This window comes from Pavona decussata, unplaced genomic scaffold (assembly GCF_977016875.1).
Source record: "Pavona decussata unplaced genomic scaffold, jaPavDecu1.1 SCAFFOLD_130, whole genome shotgun sequence".
In the NCBI taxonomy this organism is placed as follows: Eukaryota; Metazoa; Cnidaria; class Anthozoa; order Scleractinia; family Agariciidae; genus Pavona; species Pavona decussata.
Genome location: NW_028145544.1, coordinates 1,960,001 through 1,982,626, shown reverse-complemented (window position 1 = coordinate 1,982,626; position 22,626 = coordinate 1,960,001). Strand labels below are relative to the sequence as shown.

At 38.7% G+C, this 22,626-nt stretch overlaps 1 protein-coding gene across 2 annotated transcripts in view; it reads right to left on the bottom strand.

Annotated features, from left to right (window-relative positions):
• Positions 1–22,626, bottom strand: part of LOC146468609 (transient receptor potential cation channel subfamily A member 1-like) — a 31,808-nt gene that overhangs the window by 8,787 nt on the left and 395 nt on the right. The window contains exons 2-23 of one of the 2 annotated variants that reach the window (XM_085124289.1): positions 19,555–19,831; positions 18,914–18,992; positions 17,991–18,166; positions 16,966–17,073; positions 16,558–16,666; positions 15,930–16,027; positions 13,387–13,434; positions 12,875–13,060; positions 11,313–11,501; positions 10,672–10,758; positions 10,476–10,561; positions 9,145–9,306; positions 8,417–8,531; positions 7,503–7,672; positions 6,835–6,919; positions 6,203–6,259; positions 5,761–5,844; positions 5,346–5,416; positions 3,204–3,342; positions 2,516–2,539; positions 1,800–1,880; positions 733–899 (exon numbers count right to left, since the gene is read on the bottom strand). In XM_085124289.1, coding sequence (XP_084980415.1) covers positions 733–899; positions 1,800–1,880; positions 2,516–2,539; positions 3,204–3,342; positions 5,346–5,416; positions 5,761–5,844; positions 6,203–6,259; positions 6,835–6,919; positions 7,503–7,672; positions 8,417–8,531; positions 9,145–9,306; positions 10,476–10,561; positions 10,672–10,758; positions 11,313–11,501; positions 12,875–13,060; positions 13,387–13,434; positions 15,930–16,027; positions 16,558–16,666; positions 16,966–17,073; positions 17,991–18,166; positions 18,914–18,992; positions 19,555–19,773 — 2,540 coding nt within the window. In that variant the 5' untranslated portion in view covers positions 19,774–19,831. Of the gene's footprint in view, positions 1–732; positions 900–1,799; positions 1,881–2,515; positions 2,540–3,203; positions 3,343–5,345; positions 5,417–5,760; positions 5,845–6,202; positions 6,260–6,834; positions 6,920–7,502; positions 7,673–8,416; positions 8,532–9,144; positions 9,307–10,475; positions 10,562–10,671; positions 10,759–11,312; positions 11,502–12,874; positions 13,061–13,386; positions 13,435–15,929; positions 16,529–16,557; positions 16,667–16,965; positions 17,074–17,990; positions 18,167–18,913; positions 18,993–19,554; positions 19,832–22,626 lie in introns of those variants that run through there. The other variant, XM_085124290.1, reaches the window with a different exon arrangement.

Here is a 22,626-nt window from a genome sequence, read left to right as displayed (position 1 = left end):
CAGTCTCGTAAGCGACTAAAAGCTGAAACAATAGAATCTGGTCACTTATCAGAGCTTTTAGCATAAAGCTTCCTATACCTCGGTCTCAAGGTAACATTCTTGATCCGTCCGCAAATCGTCTTGAATTTTAGATTCAAGATCTCAATCTACGAACATTATTAGGCAGTGCAATATCACTCTAAATGTGAACACGAAGTGTACACTTCAAAGTTATGAAAGAGTTCTCGTAATACGTTGAGTAGTCGCTCACGAGAACTTAAAAACAAGGGAAAAGACCAGTTGGTAAATCCCAAAAGTGGTCGCAGTCGCTTATGGGACTGGTCGCTTACGAGAGCTTTTGATTACAGAATTTAAGTGACAATTTAAACTGGATTTCACAATGGTGGTCGTAACTAGAGCTTGTCGCTCTGAGGAGAGTGATCGCAAAGAGAGCTTCGACTGTACCTCCCAAATTCTCCCCACATGAACCATAAGAAGTATACAGAGAAAAGTAAGGAGAACACATATGCCGATATTGGGACTTAAATGATTGATTGTCTTACACGGATTGGAAACGATGCACTCCGTTGCTTGTAAAAAAAGGGGAGGAAAATCAAAGATTTTCCTCCTAAACATGGGCAGAGTTAGCAGACCCCAGGATCACCTTCCTATCCGTGGCGTCCGTGAAGTACCCCCGGGGAAAAATTTCACTTTCTTTTCCCCCAGCCCTCCACTCCTTGGGAATAACATTACCTTCTAAAGTAGAGAATGAGGTTCATCCAACCGAAAAACAGAGCGACCGCGCCAACTTCAAGCTTGTTGCCCAATTTACAATCACACGGGGGAAGGACGAAAGCAATGGCGGCGATATAGCAGACCCACTCGACGAAGTTTAATAGGTTCCTTAGATAGGCCATCCGCTGGGGGTGAAAGAAAGAATGAATGAATGAACGAACGAACGGACGGATAAAAGAACGAACGAAAGAACCAATGAACAGACAAACGAATGAACGCAATGAATGAATGAATGAAGGAAGGAAGGAAGGAACGAACGAACGAACGAAGGAATGACTGAATGAATGAATGAAGGAAGGAAGGAAGGAAGGAAGGAAGGAAGGAATGAATGAATGAATGAATGAATGAATGAATGAATGAATGAATGAATGAATGAATGAATGAATGAATGAATGAATGAATGAATGAATGAATGAATGAATGAATGAATGAATGAATGAATGAATGAATGAATGAATGGAGGAATGAATCAATCAATCAATCAATGATACTTTATTTACCCTCGGAGTTCCAATCAGTATCTTTGAGAAACTGTTTTCCATGGAAGCCAAGCATTAAAAATAAAAACTCTACAGTAAAAGGGCATTCTCTGAGGTGTATATATATTAGTGGCTAGTGGAATTTGAGGAATGAAGCGAATAAAGTGCCTTCAAAATGAAAATGTCAATGATCACTGGATAAATGAAACTATGTACGGTAGCAGAAAAACGATATTATCACTTTTTTCCTTGTAAACGTTATCGTATATAGATATATTTTTTAAATGGGGCCAGACTCATCCAGGAAACTGGAATTTCTATGTATTTTTTGGGTGGGTGGGGGTTGAGGGTAGGATTATTTCAATGGATGAAAAATTACAACAAAATTTCTCCTTCCCATATGAAAAATACCAGCTCTTTATGCAAATGATCTAAATGGAATATCCCTTTTCAAGCCATACGTACTTCAGCAAGCGTGAATAAAGGTACTGAATGCTTTAACGAGTAAGGAGAACAAGAAAGGAATCCTTTCAAAACCCTGCTTACCTTGCGCAACAGCGAAATGACGTGCTTTACCATCTGAGCTGCACTTGCAAGTAAAACAACGACGGTAAGGAGCTGGATTGTCTAAAAACATCGAGAAAAAAAAAATGAGTGTCGAAAGTAATGCTTTCGTTTTGCATTAATACACTCTGTGATTGGTTAACAAAACTCGCGCCACTTTCTCAACCAATCGGAATCCAAACCAAAACCAATCGTGTTTTGGCCGCACGCGTTTTCCCGCGCTTGGCGCTAGTTACATGTATTTGCTTCGAATTCTGATTGGCTCGTTGTGTTGTTTACATCTGTTGCGATTGGCCAGAGTAATTACTTTGGTTTTGGTTTTACGACACTCAATTGGAAATCGCTCTAACTCTTAGTATTAATAAACGAAAGGTCAATGTTGGACGGTCTCAATGGGCTTAACCGTCAGCAGTCAAACAACTTAAAATTTAACCGTCAACCGCATTTTTTACTCAATTGATGGCCTTTAATTTCCCACTTTTAAATTAAATTTTTGTGTGTAAACTGACAACACGACTACTACATTTTTACTACTATTCCTCGGGCGTGGTCTTATGGCTCATATACCATGGTCGCTAAGCCAATCAAATACCTTGAGTTGTATTATACAATGATACAGTTTTTAATAAAGAGTACAGACCACAGAAAACCGCCGTCAATTTGTCAAGTAGAAAAAAGCGAATGAAAACCATACTCACCACATCAGAATATTTGCATTCACCCTGTAGGAAATAAAGAAAATCAAAGTATTAGCAACGTTTTTAAAAGAATTCGGAGAATAAATAAATTAGTTGATTTTTCAACGTTTAATATTCAGAAAATCATTAATTATTGAATGTGGTCTGTTGCCAATCTGATTGGTTGAAATATATTAGACTGAAAGTCAATTATCACGTAAGCAAAGTAGAGTAAAGTAATTTGTTTAATGCCAATAACACGGGGAACGCTTGTGTAATCTCCCAAGCCGGAGGTCATGATGAAGTGCTTAGCTTGATGAAGTGTAATCCAGATTGAAGTGGAATTTGGAAATGTTGGTTTATGAGGAGATGGGATAACCGGAGTACCCGGAGAAAAACCTCTCGGAGCAAGGACGAGAACCAACAACAAACTCAACCCACTTATGACTCTAAGTCCGGGAATCGAACCCGGGCCATACTGGAGAGAGGCGAAAGCTCTCACCACTGTGCCATCCCTGCTCTCCCCAACCCCCCCCCCCCCCCCCCTCTCCTCCCGTACGCTATGAACTTGGAGAGTGCCAGTTCTTATTATTCTTTGTGAGCTAATTCCAGGTGGAAATATAAATTTATCTCCACCTCTGATTGTGAAAACAGTTTGTACTGCACGCTTCATGTAGGTTAAAATTGTTAAACAAAGGCGTGCACTGACCTCGGCAGTTATATCAGTGACGCCACCGCACAGGGTTTCAATCTTACTCCGCCCATAAACTGCGAGTGCCGTCAGTGGAATAATAAAACAGAAATAGGTAAAGAGATTTAAAGAAAACGTCAGCCAACCAAATTTCTTCCTGTGGATGAAAACAAAAAATAAATGTGTTATTTTATTTTATTTATTTTTTTACCAGTTAATTTTATTTTATTTTATTAATAGATGTAAGTCCCTTTTAGGCATGATACAATGGTTAATTTTAACAACAATTTTTCACCAAGCAATCGTTACCATGAGAAAGCGCTCGGATCATTTTACCCGGGGTAGTCAATCGATAAAAATTGATATCGGAAAATCATTCGATAAATCGATATCTATCGATAAATTGAACTTAAACAATATCGATTTTATCGGTCAATCGATAAAATTCGATACTCACACGCCGACGAAGTGTTGATGTTATCGATTTTATCGGATTCATCGATCGTTATTGAATCGATAAAAATTATCCTGTTTCCGTTGAGGGAGTGTTTGATTGTGACTCTTTAAATGTAGATTTCAAAGGCGGCAATGAAATGATTTGTTGACAAACACTGTACAAGAGACCAAAGAGACTGCATTATGATTTTCTTCCTGATTTTATTGTTCGATTAACCGGGTTCGATTACAAACGTAAATTATTTTTCCTTTTCCGGGTTATCGGCTTAAAGATTGTCGTCTAAATTTTTGCTCTTCCTTTGCTCCGTTGGTAAGAAATATGGGGAACAAGAAGAATTTAGATTACGAGCCCGAGGGCGTCTAGATGATTTGTTTATATCTTTTCTCAAACAATCACAAAAATCTTTCCCTTTAAAGACTGGGTGAAAGAGCAACGAGCGTGCGATTGTGTTACATCAGCAAATAAATAAAACAGTGGAATAATCAACCAGGGATCTATATCGGATTTCATTCAAATACAACACACACTGAGTAACACTAAAAGTTTGTAGAAAAGATGAAGCAATTTATATCGTTTTACGAACAGGGAAGTTGTTATAAGTGTCTCTGCGAGTTCTTTAATATCTTTAGGTGTTGCCGTTTCGAAAATTGGAACGATAATTCAGTTTCGATAAAATCGATAGCCCTGATTCAAAAATCGATAATTATCGATTACTCGTAACGAAATATTTTATCGATTTTTATCGAATTTCGAAAAAATTAATCGATTTTTATCGATTGTTATCGAATGCTATCGATTATCGATATTATCGATTGACTACCCCGGGCATTTTAGAATGTTTTTAAATACGTTTTTTGTTTCAGCTTTTAACTTATATTTAACGCAAGCTACGTTACACAGTAAACACTTTTAACACAACAGTATGTAGAAATCCGTCAGTCTGGGAAGTCAATGGATCAGCGCCGCATATGTTACGTTCAAACTTGTCCCTAAAAGCGTCCCCTCGTAACATCAACTTACAAACACTTGGCATTGTTTCGCATCAGTGATGTCAAGCCTTCCCCCTTATGTTATATCACCCGCGGTGTGATTGGTCAATTTTGCGGGCCGTATTTCACTGTGCGGGTTACTAAACTTCAACTAGTTTCCTTTTCCATGGGCCCGATTCATCTCAGAGATCTATATAATAAATATCTTACTAACCTCGTTTTCTCGGTACGTAATGTAAGTTACGGATCCTTGTTACTCGTTCGGTACCTTACAGTACGGACCGAGAAAACGAGGTTAGTAAGAGGTATTTCTTCAACACATTGCAGCATTACCCAAATATGGTAATGGCGATACTTCGTCCGTACACAACAGATATCCTGCGGTTTACATAATCCGGTGTGTTGGGGAGAAAAATGGTAGAGAGCTTTAAGCAAGTAAGGACCTTAGAAGATTGTCTTCAGCTTTTTTGCAATAAAACTGTGAGTGCTTTGTTATCAGTGTGTTGAATAATAAAACAATTCTCCTACTCAATCTTGCGGAATATCCCGAATTTAGCCGACTCGGCATACAGCCTCGTCAGCTAAGTATCAGGCGATATTCCGCAAGATTTCGCAGGATAATTGTTACATATATGTTACATGTTGACGATACCGTCGTTAAAAGTGTTCCAAGTAACATAACCTTTAATTAAAAAATAAAAAACACTTCCTTACCATTTAGTATTTAATAACACAAAACTGATAGGGTGGGTCAGGCATCTCTCCCGTCGGTGTAACGCCATCGTCTAAAGAAATCAATACAACCACAGTGTTAAACTCGTGACGAACGTGAATACAATTCAAACTCTTAGGCCAGGGTGCTTTCGGGTCCTTTCGATTTTCTCAGTATTAGACGGTCAGTCTGTAAATCGAATGCGTCATTTTGAAGGGATGGTACTGCAAATCTTGAAAAATAATCACTCCGAAAATGGTACGCGTTATTTTGAGGAAATTCGAAGGACTAGGATAAAACTTATCCTTTCTTCAAACGGAAGAAAGGGCTAGAGTTGTGTGAATTGTCATAGATTACGTTCCTTCTCGTCTCCTGGACTATTTCGTCTTTATCAAGGCAAGGTAATAAAATATTTACCTCGATGAGTTGTAGCGATGATTTGTCAGGTTTTACACTCTCTCCTGGATACTGGCCTTGAATCAAGCTCAGCTCATATTTTATCTGTAAGAAAAATTATGAAAACATATGCGCATTTCAGTTTTAAAAATATCATTTTAATTTGGTAGAATCATCAGTAAATCTTTGCTGATAACAGAAGCACGCCGTATGACTTGTTTTTGAAGTTGCCTTTGCTGTTGTGTGTTTTTGTTGAAGTCATCACTTTTGCTGTTGTTGTTTACTGCTGCTGTCGATGTTGTATTTGCACCTGCCGTTGTTGTTGGTGTTGAAAGGGGCAGAAGGAACTGAGGGGGGAGGAGGTAAGGAGGGGGGACAAGCAAGAGTAAAAGGTACGGAAAGGGGAAAGTTCAAACCCCCTGATCCACCCTATTTCCTCCCACATATAGTTTTATCCTCGTACCGCATAGTTTTCTGATGCAGGATCTCCATTTTCTTTCACGCACTGATCCAGGAAATACTAAGAGAAAAAGAATAAGTGTTAAAGGGATAAGGAAATTACTTTTCGGCCCCGAAAGCTCTTCGGAACTTTGAGAAGGAACGAGAGAGGAACGGGGAGTGGTCAAAACTACTATACTCGAACAAGACCCACCAAACCACAAAATAAACGGTGGTCTCTGCCTGCATTTCCCCTTCCTCAACCTCAAAAATATGGTATCTTTATTGCATACCCACCCCTCTATCCAGCAGTGAAAAATGACAGTGAGATTCAAACCTCACTTTTCTTCTTTATCTTGCAATGCTGGCTCTTGCCAGCTGAATATTTCTGTGTCAACTCAAGTTTTAGAGGCCAAAAATTTGTCGATAATGTTCATGAGATAGGGGGTGTCTTCGATAACCCTCCCTACCTTCCTTTTTGAACAAACTTGTTATGACCAGTTCCCTAGCACGTGATAATCTAACGCATGTGCAATTAGTTGAAAAGTCGCACTCACACTCAGCTCAATCGCGCACCTGTACTCTCATCAGCTGCTTCATTTTAAACACTCGCTCCTAGAAAATTCAACTTCACAGTGAAATTGACCACCCACTTACCACAACAACATCCGGCATCCTTTCAACCATTTTCTGCATGAGAGGGACAAGAGGTGTGGAGCTCTTACGTAATGCTTCATCCCACCTGAAATTAATATGCCGGAATTTTATACAGTTTCAACAGAGGCATCCAACGTTTGTAAGAGAAAGTAGCGTTAGATCTGCCCCAAGTAATCTAAGTCACATCTCTCTCTATCTCAAATAATCGATGAAAACAGTTACTTTTAATGACAAATTAAAGTTTCAAATAACTTTCACCTGTCCACACTTATGGGTTTTTGTTTCAGACAAGCATAGAAAACGCCTTGTGTTTGATGGGACCAGCTCCCAGATGGCTTGATAGTTCAGCTGGTAGAGCACTACATCGGTATCAGAGACGTCATAGGTTCCGATCGATTCCCGTTTAGGCGAGGTATTAGAGAGGTTTAGAATTGTTTACAGCAAACGGCAAACTTAAGATTCGCGTTAATATTTTCTTGAAAAAAGTGAGTACATAGATGAGGATAGTACAAACTAATTCTGACCTTTGATGTTAACGCAAAACTACTCAATTTTACTGAGAAACTGAAAACAGCAAGCGGCAAATGTAGGATAAACATGGTCACGTGGTCATTTCCGCCCTTTGCCGTAAACGCTAATATGATCGAATGGTTTCCAAGGGTACCAACCTGTCGTGTTTTGCTATCACCGCAGCGACTTCTTTCTGTTCAGACTTGACGGCGATGTCCAAGGCAGTTTCATGGTTGGAGTTCTTTAAAATTTGTGCTTTGGGATGCGTCAGGAAGAAATTCACTACGACCGGGTGGCCATTGATCGCAGCCAAATGCATGGACGTATTCTGAAAAAAAAAAAAAACACATGATGATGATGCATGATAGAAGAGATTTCACATCACAAACTCAGTGTGTTTAACTATAAAGGATGAATGGAATTTAACAGTAGATGTATATAATATGATTTGTTTAATTTTATAGAGGTGTTTTAGAACTGACGAAGCAACGGTGGCTGAAAAATTGCATGTATACCAATAATTTTAGGATATTTCCTGCTTCATACACACAAAAACGAAAAGTACAAACATTACAATCAAAAATAATGGTAGATGTATCTTTTCAGACGGGCATACTCGGAAAAAGAAAATCCGAGTTCTCCCAACAATAGGAGACTCGTGGGAGCTGAAGCCATTAACTTGGTTCCTTGCAGTATGTAGGATGTTTGTCCCATGAACCTAGTTTAATGGCCTTAGCTGCCACGAGCCTCCTGTAGTTCAGTAGAAGAGCATCCGAACTAGTAATCGGAAGGTTTTAGGTTCGATTTCCGTTTCTTTCACAAAAATAACGATTTTGGCAAAAACACGCTTGAAACAGCATTGTATAGAGTCGGTACTGGCCTATCATGTGGTGTGACTTGCCTGAAGAAACATATCTTCTTAACAAGTAGTCAATCAGAGTGCCTATATGCTCATATAAAGGGGCTAGCTATGGAATAAGGTGTTGATATAGAATTATTAAGAATGCACGTTAAACAAGTCAGATCATGATGGCCAAACTTGACAATACATTCATATAGTCAACTGCTGAACCTTGTTTTTGTCCACGTCGTTAACACAGTCCTCGAATTTGTTCACAATGAGTTGACAACATCCCAAGGCTCCTTTACCAGCAGCAAAATGAAGTGGAGTTTTCTCATTTTGATCTCTGAAAAAAGAGAAAAATTCAGTGTAACAAGCAGTGCATGGGAACCTTGGCAGTAAAATTGAAAGGACAACAAACGGATTCAGGATTATTTAAAAAGAGTTAAGACGAGATGAGACAAGACCGACGCAGTGCGACGAGACGCGACAAGACTAGACGCGACGAGACAAGACGCAAACATGACGCGATGCGATGAGATCAGATGAGAGGCGATGAGATGGGATGGGATGGAATGAGACGAGAAAAGATTAAATGATTTCGGGAAGATCTGATCGTAAACATTCGCATGACCACCAGGCACCAGGCTATCTAAGAGTGCTTTCCATTTGCCAGACTGGCCGGCCATACCAGCCAGTCTGCAAATCGGACGAGTCATTTTGAAGGGATTGTGCTGCAAAATCTTGAAAAATAATCAATCCGAAAATGGTACGCGAAGATTTTCGAAGGACGCGCTTAAAACGTATCCTTCAATTTGGTACAATCCGTCTACGAACTGAGCGGGCTGGCCACCCAGTTCTGACAAATGGAAAGCGCGGAAAGGGCCCCAAGGGAATCTTCGTTGTGGTTATTAAATTTAACACTTGAAAATAAACTTCACATTCCTGCACAGGCGTACCTTTCTATGACAGCACCAAGATTCAAGAGCGCGTCAGTGGTGAAGTCTTGTCCTTCTGAACAAGCGAAGTGTAGCGCTGATTTACCCTGGTTGTTCTGCATGTTGATGATTTTTGGGTTTTGATTTTCCATCAGTGCTTTAACGACATCAGTCCAGCCGTATCTGCCAGAAAGAAGAATAGATTAGAGTTAAGTTCCAGGCAGCCACAGGCAACCCACACGGTAGTGGCTTAACTACAACTCTGAATCATGATACAACCTAGTATATCACTATTAGGCTCTTGCCGATAGTGCTCGTAAAAAAAAAAAAAACATTAAATGCTTAAAGCAGTGCTTGTTTTTAGCCAAAAAGTGCTAAAATAATGCTAACTTTTTTGAAAAGTACTCGTGGGTTACATAAAAATGCTCACTTTTCTCCGATTTTTTAAACATAGAACATTACATTTTTTCCGATTTTCAGTTACATTTTTCAACAACAAAATGTAACGATCAATGTTTTTTTTTTTTTTTCATAAGTCTTATTTTTTCCACTGATTGATGGCAGAGTACGCTCTCGAGCTATCTCTGCCTGGGCTGGCTGACTTCCATTGTTCCTCGATGACAACGTGGTTGACGCCATCTTGGAACGAGTGTGATGGACTGGGTTTCTAGAAGGCAACCGCTGACCTATCAAACCTATTCAGGCCGCCTCGGCTCCTTTGACTAAAATGAGGGCAAAATGCGGCTTTGGACGACATTAATGAAGTCAGCTTGTGCTTTTAAACACAAAATTATACAAATAAACACTTTTAACAGTCGAAAATCCAAAATAATGCTAGCAGTGCTTTTTGGGATAAAATGTGAAAAGAAAATTAATGCTCGCGAAGCCAAATAATGCCAAAAAAAGTGCTAGCACTATCGGTAAGAGCCTAATCACTATTACTCTACTTCACAGGTGACCCAGTGTTAAGCTTTCCAAACGTTTCACAATTTCCCATTTAAATATATCGGCAGAGGGACATATAACAGGGCTAAAACTGAGGCCATTTCCTTTGAACCTCATTACGAAAGCGAGTCTGCAAAACTTTTCCAAAAAATCAATCTGCATGGGACAAAAAACACAGGACAATATGAAACATGCCGATATTTCTCACAGGGATACCAAGTAAAAAAAAGTGACGAGGAGGTTCGTGTGAACTCTTGAGGAAAACTTAAAATTTCAGACTCATATTTTGAGGGTGTGTTTGCAATTTATTGTACCCTTAAGGAACACCAAAGCATTAACAGTTATAAGAAGGAAAAGTAAGCTGGATTCAACACGCTTTCTGCTTAAGCAATGTAAGGAAATCCTACCTTGCCGCCACATGAATTGGTGTCTCCAAACCATTGGACAACACACTTGAAGATGCCCTGTTTTTGATTACAAACAACTTGACATTCTGTTAAAAGAATGAAAATTAAATCCAGATCACTGTCAAAATGCTGATCAATCGCTATAGCGAAAATCGAGTAATTTTGGCCAGGAGTGGATTATAGTTACAAGACATACCTTTATATCTCCTCTCTTTGCTGCGTAATGAACTGGCGAAAAACCAGCCGCGTCTATTTCAGTGATGAGAGCGGCAGCTGCGGGACTCTATTAGTTAAGATTAAAACAAATTTATGCTTTGTTTCGTATTTAACAATCAAGGCCTCGTTGACACGTGCGATGCAAACACACGTAAAAGCGCAAGAATCAATACTCTTTAAAACAAAAGCGCAAGAATCAAAATAGCTTTTTTCTTGTTCTTGTGCTTGTATTTCTCAGACAGTCTTTTTAAAGACTCTTGCGCTTTTTACGAATGTGGTGCTTTACACTATGATCCCGAATTGTGCACTAGTGATAAGTGGACACTGATCATAGTATATTACGCATGCGCGAATGTGACTGGCTCAATCGTACTTGTAGTTCCCTAGTTTCGTCCGCTAAAAATTCTAATTCTTTAACAAACAGGGCGCTTTTGTTGTGTTATATCCTTTATGTTAATTCGCCTTCTTATTTGCAAATTCAAATTCAAATTCAGTGATGCTTGTTCGAAAGAAGTCCAGTGAGAAAGTTTTACTTGCTATTAGAACAAGTTTTAACTTAATGTGATGTAATAAAATTCAGCTGTAATTTATACTCAACCTTGAAAAAAATAATAGCGTCACCTGCAACAAAGCCTCCATAGACTTGACATCACCCACAGCAGCATGGAGCATGGATCTCAGTGAAATATCCCGGATAGTGACGTCAGCGCCTCGCTCCATGAGAAGCTTTACAACGCTGTCTGCACCGTAACTTGCCGCCATGAAAAGCGGTGTACGTCTTTCGTCATCTTTTGGATCCAATACCGCTTCCTATATGAAGATAAATAAAGATAGATATATTGTGAGTTGTAAACTCTGTGACGAAATGAGAAAGATGAGCTTTTTACTTCATGTATTGAGTGTGTACAAAGAAAAAAATCAAAGTCACGGAATGTGAGTCCCACAAGGCATGACGGAATGATGAATCTCGCTAGGGATGACGGGATGGTGAATCCCACAAGGGATGACGGGATTATGAATCCCACCATGACCTTCCTCTACTTTGTTACAAGGTGTAGTTACATATTTCTCGTAAATTAATTAAAATATCTGTTTTGACAGAAACATGGAAGGTACCAGGGTGCAAAGGAGCATCTAAGGCAAAAATAAACAATAAAACAGTCAGAGTCACCGACGAAAGTAAATCTCCTGACCTCCGACATAAAGGTCAGGTTTTTCAGGTTTTATGACTCCAAGTCTTTAGTCATATTAATTATTGGGGTGGGCTTGGTCATATTTACCAAGTTAATATGAGAGCTTGCATCCTACATATTGTTGGATTAGCTATCTCCTAGAAATGACTTATTAGTGATTGATTGATTGATTGATTGATTGATTGATTGATTGATTGATAGATAGCAGTTAGATAGCAGTTTATTGTGAAAATACGCTTAGCTTTTGTGAGACCAGCAAGCTAGGCTCACCAGCTAGTTTACAGGTATTTCACACTAAAAGATTAAAATAACTAACACAAATTAAAAAACATCAAATGGCATACTAGGTAAAATTTAAATTTCTAATACAAATTAATCATCATACGTAAAACAAAAATTTACAATAAAGAAATAAATGGATATAAAAAACTACAATAATTCGTATTGTGTGAAAAGCTCACTCGATCACCAGATCTAGTGTTCTGATACTGTTTTTAAAAGCCTTGTAAGTAGTCACTGTTCTGCTTGAGTCAGGTAATGAGTTCAAGAGTTTTGGTGCCGTAAACCTCCACGATTTAAGGCCATAAGTTGTAGTGCTGGCCTTTGGTCGCTTTAAAATGTCACTTCCTCTTAGATTGTATTTATTATTTCTAAGACCGATCAGTTCTTTTATGCTTTTTGGTGCATGTTCATTATTAATTGCATTAAAAACTGTGCAAACTATTTTTGCGAGGCGTTGATTCTCAAGTGATGGTAAACCTATTTTGTTGAGTAGTTCGGTTGATTGATTGATTGATTGATTGATCGATCGATCGAGTGAGCGATTGGTTAATTGGTTGATTCGTCCATGAAATACGGTTATTTCGGTAACTAAAGTACCCTTTTATGAAAGGCAAACAAATCTCATTTCAATCAATTTATGTACAAAGAACTATACTACTTTGTTTCCAGTTAGTGATGCTGCATGCCTATTAAGTTAAAAATACCTACATGTTCCAACAATAGCTCTACGACACGTGTGTGGTTTTTACTAGCGGCCAGGTGAAGTGGTGTCTTGCCCCTGGAGTCAACAAGAGTTATTCTGCAGACCGCTGGGTCTTTACTGACGAGATATTCCACAATAGGGATCGACCCTACCTCGCACGCCATGTGAAACGCTGTTGTCTTGTCTGTTCTCTGTTAAAAGGATAAGTGTTTTTTTTTTTAATTTAAGTTACATTATTGAGATAGCACGGTTCACAGAAGACCATTTTTTGTAAATCATTTTTGTACCGTGATTAAATAAAGAAGATGATGATAATGTGCGTGTATATGAAGTAATAGCACTAAGAACGATTTACAGGATTACATAATCATGTCTAGAATCTGATAATGCATGAAGTTGTTGCTGAGTCCTTTGTGCTGAGATCAGCTCCACAGCAAAGTATTGGCCTAAAAGTAAATACAATAAAACTAACGATAACTTCAGTTATAACAATCAAAAGCCTTATTTGATACGCTACCCTTGGTTGCCTGATGCGAGCTCCATACTCAATACATAGCTCCACAACCTAAAATAAATAAGGAAAACAAAACATTGACACACGAACAAGGAAAAACCATGCTGCTCACTGACGTGGTCGTTCTGACAGACTTTTATTCTAATAATGATAACAATCTTTTAATAGGATGTTCCATCACAAGAGTGGTTTACATAGAGGTCCTATTACTAGATGTATATTATATGATGCAATTAAAATATAAAAAAAATTTAAGCTAAAATCGATATATATAATACAATTAAAATATAAAAATAATTACAACATACACACTGCAAGGATTAAAAACAAATACTTAATTATAAAAAGCAGAAAAAAGACACTTCTTAAAAATTGGAAAACTTGCTGAGTTTCTTACAGTTCTCTCTAACTCATTAAAGTCTGTTAGATGATAAAAATTGACAATTATGAAAAATATTTACAACGCAATTATTTGGGGTTAAATAGTTAAAGGAATTTTATTTGGTGTCTGGACTTATTACAAATTATTTTTTGGTTTGGGGAATATCAGAAAAAGACCAGTTGACTCGTTATGCAGCTCTCTAGAAATAATATCCTGTAGTTCGACTTAGTTGTTCTTAATGTGTGATTAATGTATAAATTCTCCTGTCATGAATTCGGTATGAGCAGCTGTATGTTTCCACGGAAGCACTTGTGTTCGTAAAAATATTTTCAATTAAGTTTCCTACAAAAGATAACACCTTGGTTACCTTACTTTTTATAAGTTTTTCCTCGACTTGACCTTTCGACGGTTTATTCCAGGAAATTGTTACTGTTCTTATTTTTAGTCAATTTTGGTAGATTTTCTTGGGTTCTTTTACCGAATTCATGGTAGTTGATGTTCATTTTAACGATAAATATATCTAAATAACAATATCTGTTATTTTAGGGTGTTTTTGAAAGTAAATACTATGGTTTTAGGGTGATTGTGAAGATAAATATCTATTGTTGTAATTCTGCTATTAGCTACGTACTGAATATATAATTTGAGTTCTAGGTTTTGTTTACCACTTACTCATTTAATTTATGGAAACTTTTAACCAATCACTTTCGATGAAGAAGGCTAACACCTTCAACGAATCGACTTCTTGTTCAATTTTTAAACAACAACTTTTAGTGTTTTTCAGATTATCTTTGTGAAACTTTATTGTATAAGTCTGAACCTTGTAATTTTTATATTGGTCTCCTTGTTTTGTATTGACTGGACAACCCAACCTTCGTGGTGATATTTCTCTAGAAAGATGTCTTTGACTTGACTAATAGATCGAAGGCACGGATGCAAATAAGTTTCTTGCAGCCAATCACAGAAGGCTTGCGTAAGATTTAGTTTGCGTTAAGCAGATGGTTGTCGAGTCAGTATAAAAATGGGTGCCATCTTGTTTTAGTAGAGAAGTGATTGTTGGGCAGAGTAAGCTGAACTCTTGTCGGAGTAATAAAGAGAAACAACTGAAAAAGCTGTTGGATCGTTGTTGAGGTGAACCCGGCTAATCCCCCGCAAAAGTTCCTTCAACAAGTCTTTGAAACAGTGGTACCGCGAACGATGTTTTGCCCAATTATATTTGATTTTGGGGAGCTTGATAGTATCGTTATTGCTCGTTACGTTGCTCGTTATTACTCTTTCTTACAATGTCCAAAGAATGATTAAGTTGGCCATTAATACAGTTGTATGCATATATACATCGATGAAATTTCCTACGTTCTTCAAGATTCAGCCATCTCAAGACTGTTAATGCATCAGTGGATGAGGAGTGAGGTGATCGTAGCTAGCGTTTCGAGAGTTGGCATTGTTTATAGCAGATGGTAAAGTGGTACCAGCGGCCAAATGGGAACCCTGTTTAATTAACAAATCCGGGCAACCAGGGTATAAAATATCTCCCCTTTCGCGGCTAGTTGGTTCATTGCACTATTCGGTTTTTGTAGCGGTTGGTTGGTTGGTACACAATCATTCACCTGAATGGAAAGAGACGATGTGGAGAGAACTGATGTTTCTCATTTGTCATTTGTTGTCCGAATTCATGATTCGTTCACTTTCATTGACGAAAGGACTACGATTGGCTTTTTCAATCCTGTTTTTCCCCTTTCAAATAAATCAAACAAACAACTGTACCCATTTCTTACGAAGAAGAACATCTGTTACGTCAAGGCACGTACAGCAGGAGACCATTCACACTGTTCTGCCAGAAATTTCTGCCAAGAATTTCTACTCAATTTTTTCTACCTTTTCTGGATTTGATTTCGGCCTTTTAGTCCGTTGTCTTTCACTCGTTTCGGGCGGGGCCTCCCGTGTAGCCCGCTATATAGAACCTCCCTCCCCCTTCCCTTCCCGGATTGGCGGGGTGGCCGGAACGAAAAGGGTGATTGTACATTTCTACATACCGTCTATAAAAGAGGTCACATCCACCTTCCCACTATAATTAAGTCATTTTATTCTGTATCTTGATCTTTCCCACTTATGGTTTTCCTTTCCTGATCCCCCCTCCCCTTTAATTACAGCGTAACTAGTTTACCGCTAACACGCCGCTGTTAGTCGCCAGGTGAAGGAGAGAGCTGCCATCAATATCTGCATTATACATAAAGTTATCTACAGAACCTTGCTTCTGTTGAGCTGTGAGAAGAAATAAGGCAAATAGTTTGTAAGTAACAAAGCCCAGTGTAATTACGCTGAAATACTTGCAACTACTAAAGTTATCATTAGAGAGATTAAGGATCGCGTTTACGGCAAACAACAAATGCGAGATTCGCGTTTATGTTTTCTTTCATAGATGAGAAAGTCCGACGCGCTAAAAACTATATCACCAAGTCTCCATATTAATGGCAATAGGACTGAGTGGAGTTCAATTCGCGAAGTCAGCAGGTCTGTAATCATACGAGTCATTAACAAAATCGGACGATCGTGTAGTATGGTAGTCCAGAGAAAAGGGTGGGCAAGAATTCATGAGGAGACAGAACATACTCCTATTTGAGAGAGAAGAGAAGAGAAGAGAAGAGGGTGAAAGCAATGAAGGAAACAAGCTAGGAAAGTCTTCCTTGCTTTCTCTTGATCGTGCTTCGCGCTTTCTTCACGCGTCTTTAGATTAAATTACCCCTTTAATTTTTAATTAGTCAACACGTCGACAATTTCGTATTGAAACGTACCAGTCTCTAACAGATAACGTGCAGACTTTTTAGCTCCTCGCTCCATAGCTCGGCCTACAGGGGTCATCTGGTCGCCGTCCAATGGGGACAAAGCAGCGTTATTCTCTACCTACAATGTACAGACACAAATGATTTAAGTCTTTATAGATGGACATCATGTGAAATAGACTTTTACCCTCCCGATACGCTCTCACTCAGATAATATTCTGAGTAACATGTCTTGACCTCGCATTGTTTATTCTTAAAATCACATTCTTTATCATAAAAAGGTTCACTTAGGGAACTGGTCATAAAAAGTTTGTTCGAAGAGGACCCATCTTGTCTGGGGTACTTTTGTAAGAAAAGTATAGTCACAAGATAGGAGAATTTTTTCTTTGATATTAGGGGTTAAAAAATGATAAATCTCACCAAAATCTTGCAGATGGCATCGTTGTCCATCTCAGCAGCGAGGTGGAGAGGAGAGGCTGAGTTCCGCCCCAGAGCTTGAACGTCACATCCGCCGCGCTGGATCAGGGTCTTATGAAGAGAAAATTAATATTATATTATAGTCTTAACCTCCAAACAGCAAACCAAACAAAAGTGGGGTTCTACATTCTCCATTCTCTCCAAATTTGGTGGTCAGGATGGAAATTTTAGTTGCCATAGAAACCCAATAGGAATATTACCAAACTCTAGAGAAAGGTAGATGATCGAACCATCCAAATTCTGTCTCATGTGTTAACGTAAAGGAAGATCCTCAGTGAAATTATATTGCATTGGAAACCTTAATCTTAAAGGCTGGTTTCCATATGATCGCTGATCGCAGATCACAGATCGCAATAAGGTCTGCGATCGTCTGCGATCATATGGAAAGTACTTCTGCGATCGTCTGCGATCCTTCGATCGCGATCGCAGACGATCGCAGAAGATAGAACCATGTGCTATCTAAAGGCTGGTTTCCATATGATCGCAGACGATCGCAGACTTTATTGCGATCTGCGATCTGCGATCATATGGAAACCAGCCTTAAAGGCTCAGAGATGTCATTTAATGATCGTTTTTTCTTGTTCTGTTTTAATCCAACCGATATTTCTAATTTTTTGTTTTAAATTTACAATTTACTCGAAAAATTGATTAAAACGTTCTTGCCATCCTAAAACTTCTTACTTGCATGCTCGTGGTCTGAAACTTCAACAAGCTCTATATAGAAATCTGATTACAAAAACAAAAATGATGTAACTGTTGTGTTTTTTAGCGAGGATTAAAGTTAGTACGTTGAATAGGAGATTAGAGACCTGTCAACTTTCAAAGTATATTCGATTTATATTAAAGTTTAGAGACGGTTACATGAACATCTCAAATGTTTGCTTTTTTGAAGTGTTCGAAAGATTGTCGAATATTTGGTTTCCGAAGATATCCCGCAGCAAACAGAATTATCACTGAGGGGTACTCACCAGTACCAGTCTCTCACTGCCAACATGAATGGCCGTGTGCAGAGGAGTGTCACCTGCGTCATCAGCTATGGTGACGCCAGCACCGCATTCGATAAGCTTGTCAACAATCCTGTACTGTTTTGAGAGGATGGCCGTGTGGAGAGGAGTTTTACCTGAATTGTCTTGCTTGTTTGTGTCTTGAAGATCCGTGCAAAGAAAAATATTGCAAGCCAATGATTATTTGCATTCAGAGGCAAATAGATCGGACAACAAACCTCTACTCGAGGCTAAACCTAGTATCTAACGCAGCCGTTCTTTGTGTCGTCAGGCAACGCTCCCCCCAAAAGAACGACTGCACAGTAGTCTACTTGAAGCCGGGACTGATTTCATATGCTGGATTTCGGATTTGAATATTAAAAGGACTTCCTAGAAATTATCCCCGTTTTGGCCAAAAACTTGTCATATACAATGTGTATTCAAATATCTTGTTAACTCATGAATAGTCCACTTTACTGAACTTATGTGCTCAGTGACCTCGCTTCAGTGTGAGTGGAAGTGAGGCTAGATTTGACTTTGTTTCGACACAGACTTGCTCTTTATATGCAAATGATGGTGAACACAAACTAGTCAGCATAAAGAGAAAATGATTTACAGATGCAAAACAAGAATCAAAACAGTTATCTCTAGACTCAGTTCTACTCAAGGGCCGTGAGAGATGACTGAGTTGCATTCAGAATCAATATTTTTCCATGTACACGACGTGGAAGCATAAAGGGCGATAACTGACTCAAACCAGTTGAATGCTGCTGGTTGTTGTTATTGTTGATGTCACTTTCTTTGTTGTTGTTTTCGTTGTTGTTATTGTTGCTTTTGTTGTTTTTTGTCACTTTTGCTGTTGCTGTTTGTTTGTTCTTTTTGTTTCTGTTGTACAATTGATGCCTTACCGTTTCCCTTGTTAATAAGTTTTATTGCTTCTTCTTCGTCTCCAGCAAGAATCACCTGGTGAAGTCTCCATGCAGAATTCTGACACAATATAAAATAGAAGAAAAAGTTTAAGACACACCTCACCAAACCGAGACAATCAGATAGCATTCCTGTAGGATATCACGCCGTATTTTATGACCAACTAACTTCAATGAGCTGAAAAATTGAAATATTAGAAAATGTAAAATGCTTTTCGCGAAGGTCTCCTGATTCCTTGAAACACGCTTTTCTGGAGTATTCTGTTGGTCTTAAATTCTTTCAAAACGTCTTAGCATGCATGGTCCAACGTACTTTTTTGTCGTCCTCTCGTACCTTAATGTTGTCCTCTAGCACGCTTTTTTGTCATCTACACTAGAGGAATTACTACTTTCTGAATGGGACTCCAATCTATCGTAGAGATTCTCCAATGTTTCAATGGAACCCATTTAGAGATAGCAGTGTAGCTAGCGATAGAAGAGCTCAGGTTAGACTGACCATGGGCTAATGGGTAGTGCGTCCGTCGGAAGTCCCATTAGACCACAGACCCAGTCCTCCATTTACCGTACCTATAGAGAGGGCAAGTAAACAATGATACTGCGATATAGATGTAGCTTATACTTACAACAGCATCTGGGCTAAGTTGTAACTGATTTTCCTCTTCTTCGCCTGGCACTGTAATCTCCATGGCTACCCTGCTAGCGGCACGTGATAGCTTTCGGTGCCTTTCTTTATTGACGGATTGGGCCTGGGCTCCGCCATTTTTGACCTCTACCAGTGGAAGGTCTTCACTTGAAACTGGCGGCGCGGATTCTTTAAAACTTACTTTTTTCTTCCCATCCATTTTTAAAACGCAAAGGAAGTGTTTGTTTGTTGTTGTTTGTAGCTATTCAAGGGAAAATCTAAAAATATTAAAGAGCGAAAAGCAAGGTTAATGTCTCTTACAAAAATCGAAAGTGCGCCACTGAGAAGTTCTAATACTAAAGATGGTTACACGAAGGGCTTGTAGACAGTGTCAATTTTACACTTTGCGATCTACATGTACGTCACTTCATGAATGTCTCTTAAGGTTGGAAGGCCTTATGAAAGCTGGGCAGGGATCCAGGCCTTGCTTCAATGCTTTTTTACTAAAAAAAATTGGAGTGTAACCACAACGGAAATATATTTATAGGCTCAAAACAACAGTGCTTATCTTTCAAAAAGACGTTTAAGCTGACTATTTAAGAAGTAATTTTATAGGCTCGAAAAAAGATCAGTGAAGCGGTTTAAGATCTGTCACAGTTTGGTAATTGTATCAGATCCCTTTAAAGATAAGTAGCGCTGTCTTTCACTTTCCGTGACAATTCTAAACTGCAAATAGCTGTTCATTCATCCGTCTTATTGCTCCAGTTCCAAACCACGTCTTTAGTTAATTGTGCCAGTGGTCGTCACGCCCAAAGCCGATATTAATCACCGAAAGTCACGATTTTTAGAAAAAGTAAACGTTGAAAGCTAGTGAGTAAAATTACCCACTGATTACGGAAGTAGTGAAGTGTTCCGAACGAAGTGTGCGCATAGATTAGTGGTAGAAACAGGAGTTTCGGTTAAACTTTTCACTTAGTAAGTCTTTGCCTTTATTAATGCGTCATTGCTTGTGTCTTTGACGGAACAAGAAATATGTCACTTAAGTTTCCAGAGTATTGTAGACTAAACAATTTTCATACCCTAAGAAAGTTTAACGTTGTGATGAGGGCCATCAACTTTTATCTCCTAGAAATGTTCTTGAAAAAGGACAGAACTATTGGAAAGTTTTAGTATAGCTTTCATGTGAGTATTGACACTTAAGAGTTTTATTCACTGGGTCAAAAATATGCGCTATCTATTAGAGCATAACAAAGGGGGTGAAGAGCAACAAAGCCCAATCATTTTCGATCTGAAGAATGAAGCCTGACCTTGAAGCATATATGTCCAACCTCTTTGAGAATAAATAGAATCACAAAACTGCACAGCTGACCCTTCTTTTGTCACCAGTTAAATTCATCCCAAGGTAAGTGAAATTGTCGTAACATGTAAATGGAAGCTATTGAGAAGTGCTTTTCTTAGTGCAGTGTAGTATGTGCATCATGTCGTAGCAGGTCATTTTAACTTTGAGTCTTTCGCCTCGCGGAAATCTTGAGGGGTGACAAATCTATGAAACTGCTTTTGGGCAAACTCCTTTCGTCGTATTTATGTTCGTTTGTCAATTCTACCTGGTTGGAAATTTAAAAGAAAAACATTAAACCGAAATTTGCAATTTGACTCTAGCGAGAGACAGAACAGTATGACGCAGGACACAAATTCTACAATGGGTGCCGCGAGTCTGTACGGAAGCTCATTTATGCAAGGTCAAGAACCTGACAAAAACAAGTTCGCTTCAGTCAAGAGCAATCGCAAATACGCCACAAGGTTTAACTGAACCCAAACGTCTGATTATTGCTAAACACGCAAGGACAACAGTCCGTAAAAACCATTTAAACCACGAGAAACACACGCAAGCACGGATATTATCTTGTACTTCCACTAGCGTTTCTCAGAATTCGTATACGCTGTTGTGCTTGGCTTATGCGACTAGTGAAATTAAATCATCAAGGTGAAATCCTATAAACGCTTCACTTCAAAGAGTCGAATAGAACGCCTCAAATTGATATTGAAAAATATCTAATTAATAATAATAATAATAATAATAATAATAATAACAATATTGAATATTTCTGCTGAGCAAATTAACACGTACAAATAAATTTTGCAAAAAATGGAAAAACAAATGAATCTATTGTAAAACTCTTAAAAAATAATTGTATCTGACCTTAAAACATAGTTAATGGAGGGAGACTCCATTGACTATGCTTAAAAGGTATAAAAATACTAAATTTTCTGCAGCCCTTCTTGCTGCCTTCGTCAAAGCAAAATGACGACAGTGAATAGAGTGTGTGCACGACGGCCATGTTGGAGGACCGAAACAATACAATGATTTTCCTTTGGGAAATATATTCTATTTTTATGCAAATATCTTCTGTTGTTTTAGTCCTCCAACATGGCCGCCGTGCACACACTCTATAACTAAAAGATTTTCTTAAGACTTGTCTATGTCCCTGAGGGATGCAACAAAAGGCAAGCATGTAAGCCTTAGGGAAAAGCTGGCGTTAATTCACAGAGTTGGTGAGCGTTTTTGTCGACTGTCCACTCCACGTTGTGATATCAGCTCCACACAGCTTGGATGACTGTCATGCCCCGTCGTCTCCGCGTGTTTTTAAATGTTTTATCATGATCACTGGCCGCGCAAACACTATAAATCTATTGTACTGAATGCTTGGTTTGTCAAAAGGGCCACCGTAAAGAAATTTGAGTGCTGACACTCGAATCTCTTTACGGTGGCCAATTTACATTTAATTATCAACTCTGTTGATAAACTAAACTTTCGTTTCTACTCCCCACCGACGTAACACCACAGTTTCTTTAGTAACTAACCACCTTATGAATCTATTGTACTGCTTGGTACCTTTCGTTTGAATAGCCACAAGCTTGAGAATTAATTTTATCGACAGACTTTAAAGCTAGACGCACTTTGTAAGCCGTAACAAGCAAGTACCGCAGCGGAAAGTGCTGCTCGGTAGTTTTCATTTTAAGGTGCCGTTCCTAAAAGTGAACAGTTAGAACCACCTTGCACAGCAAAATAAAC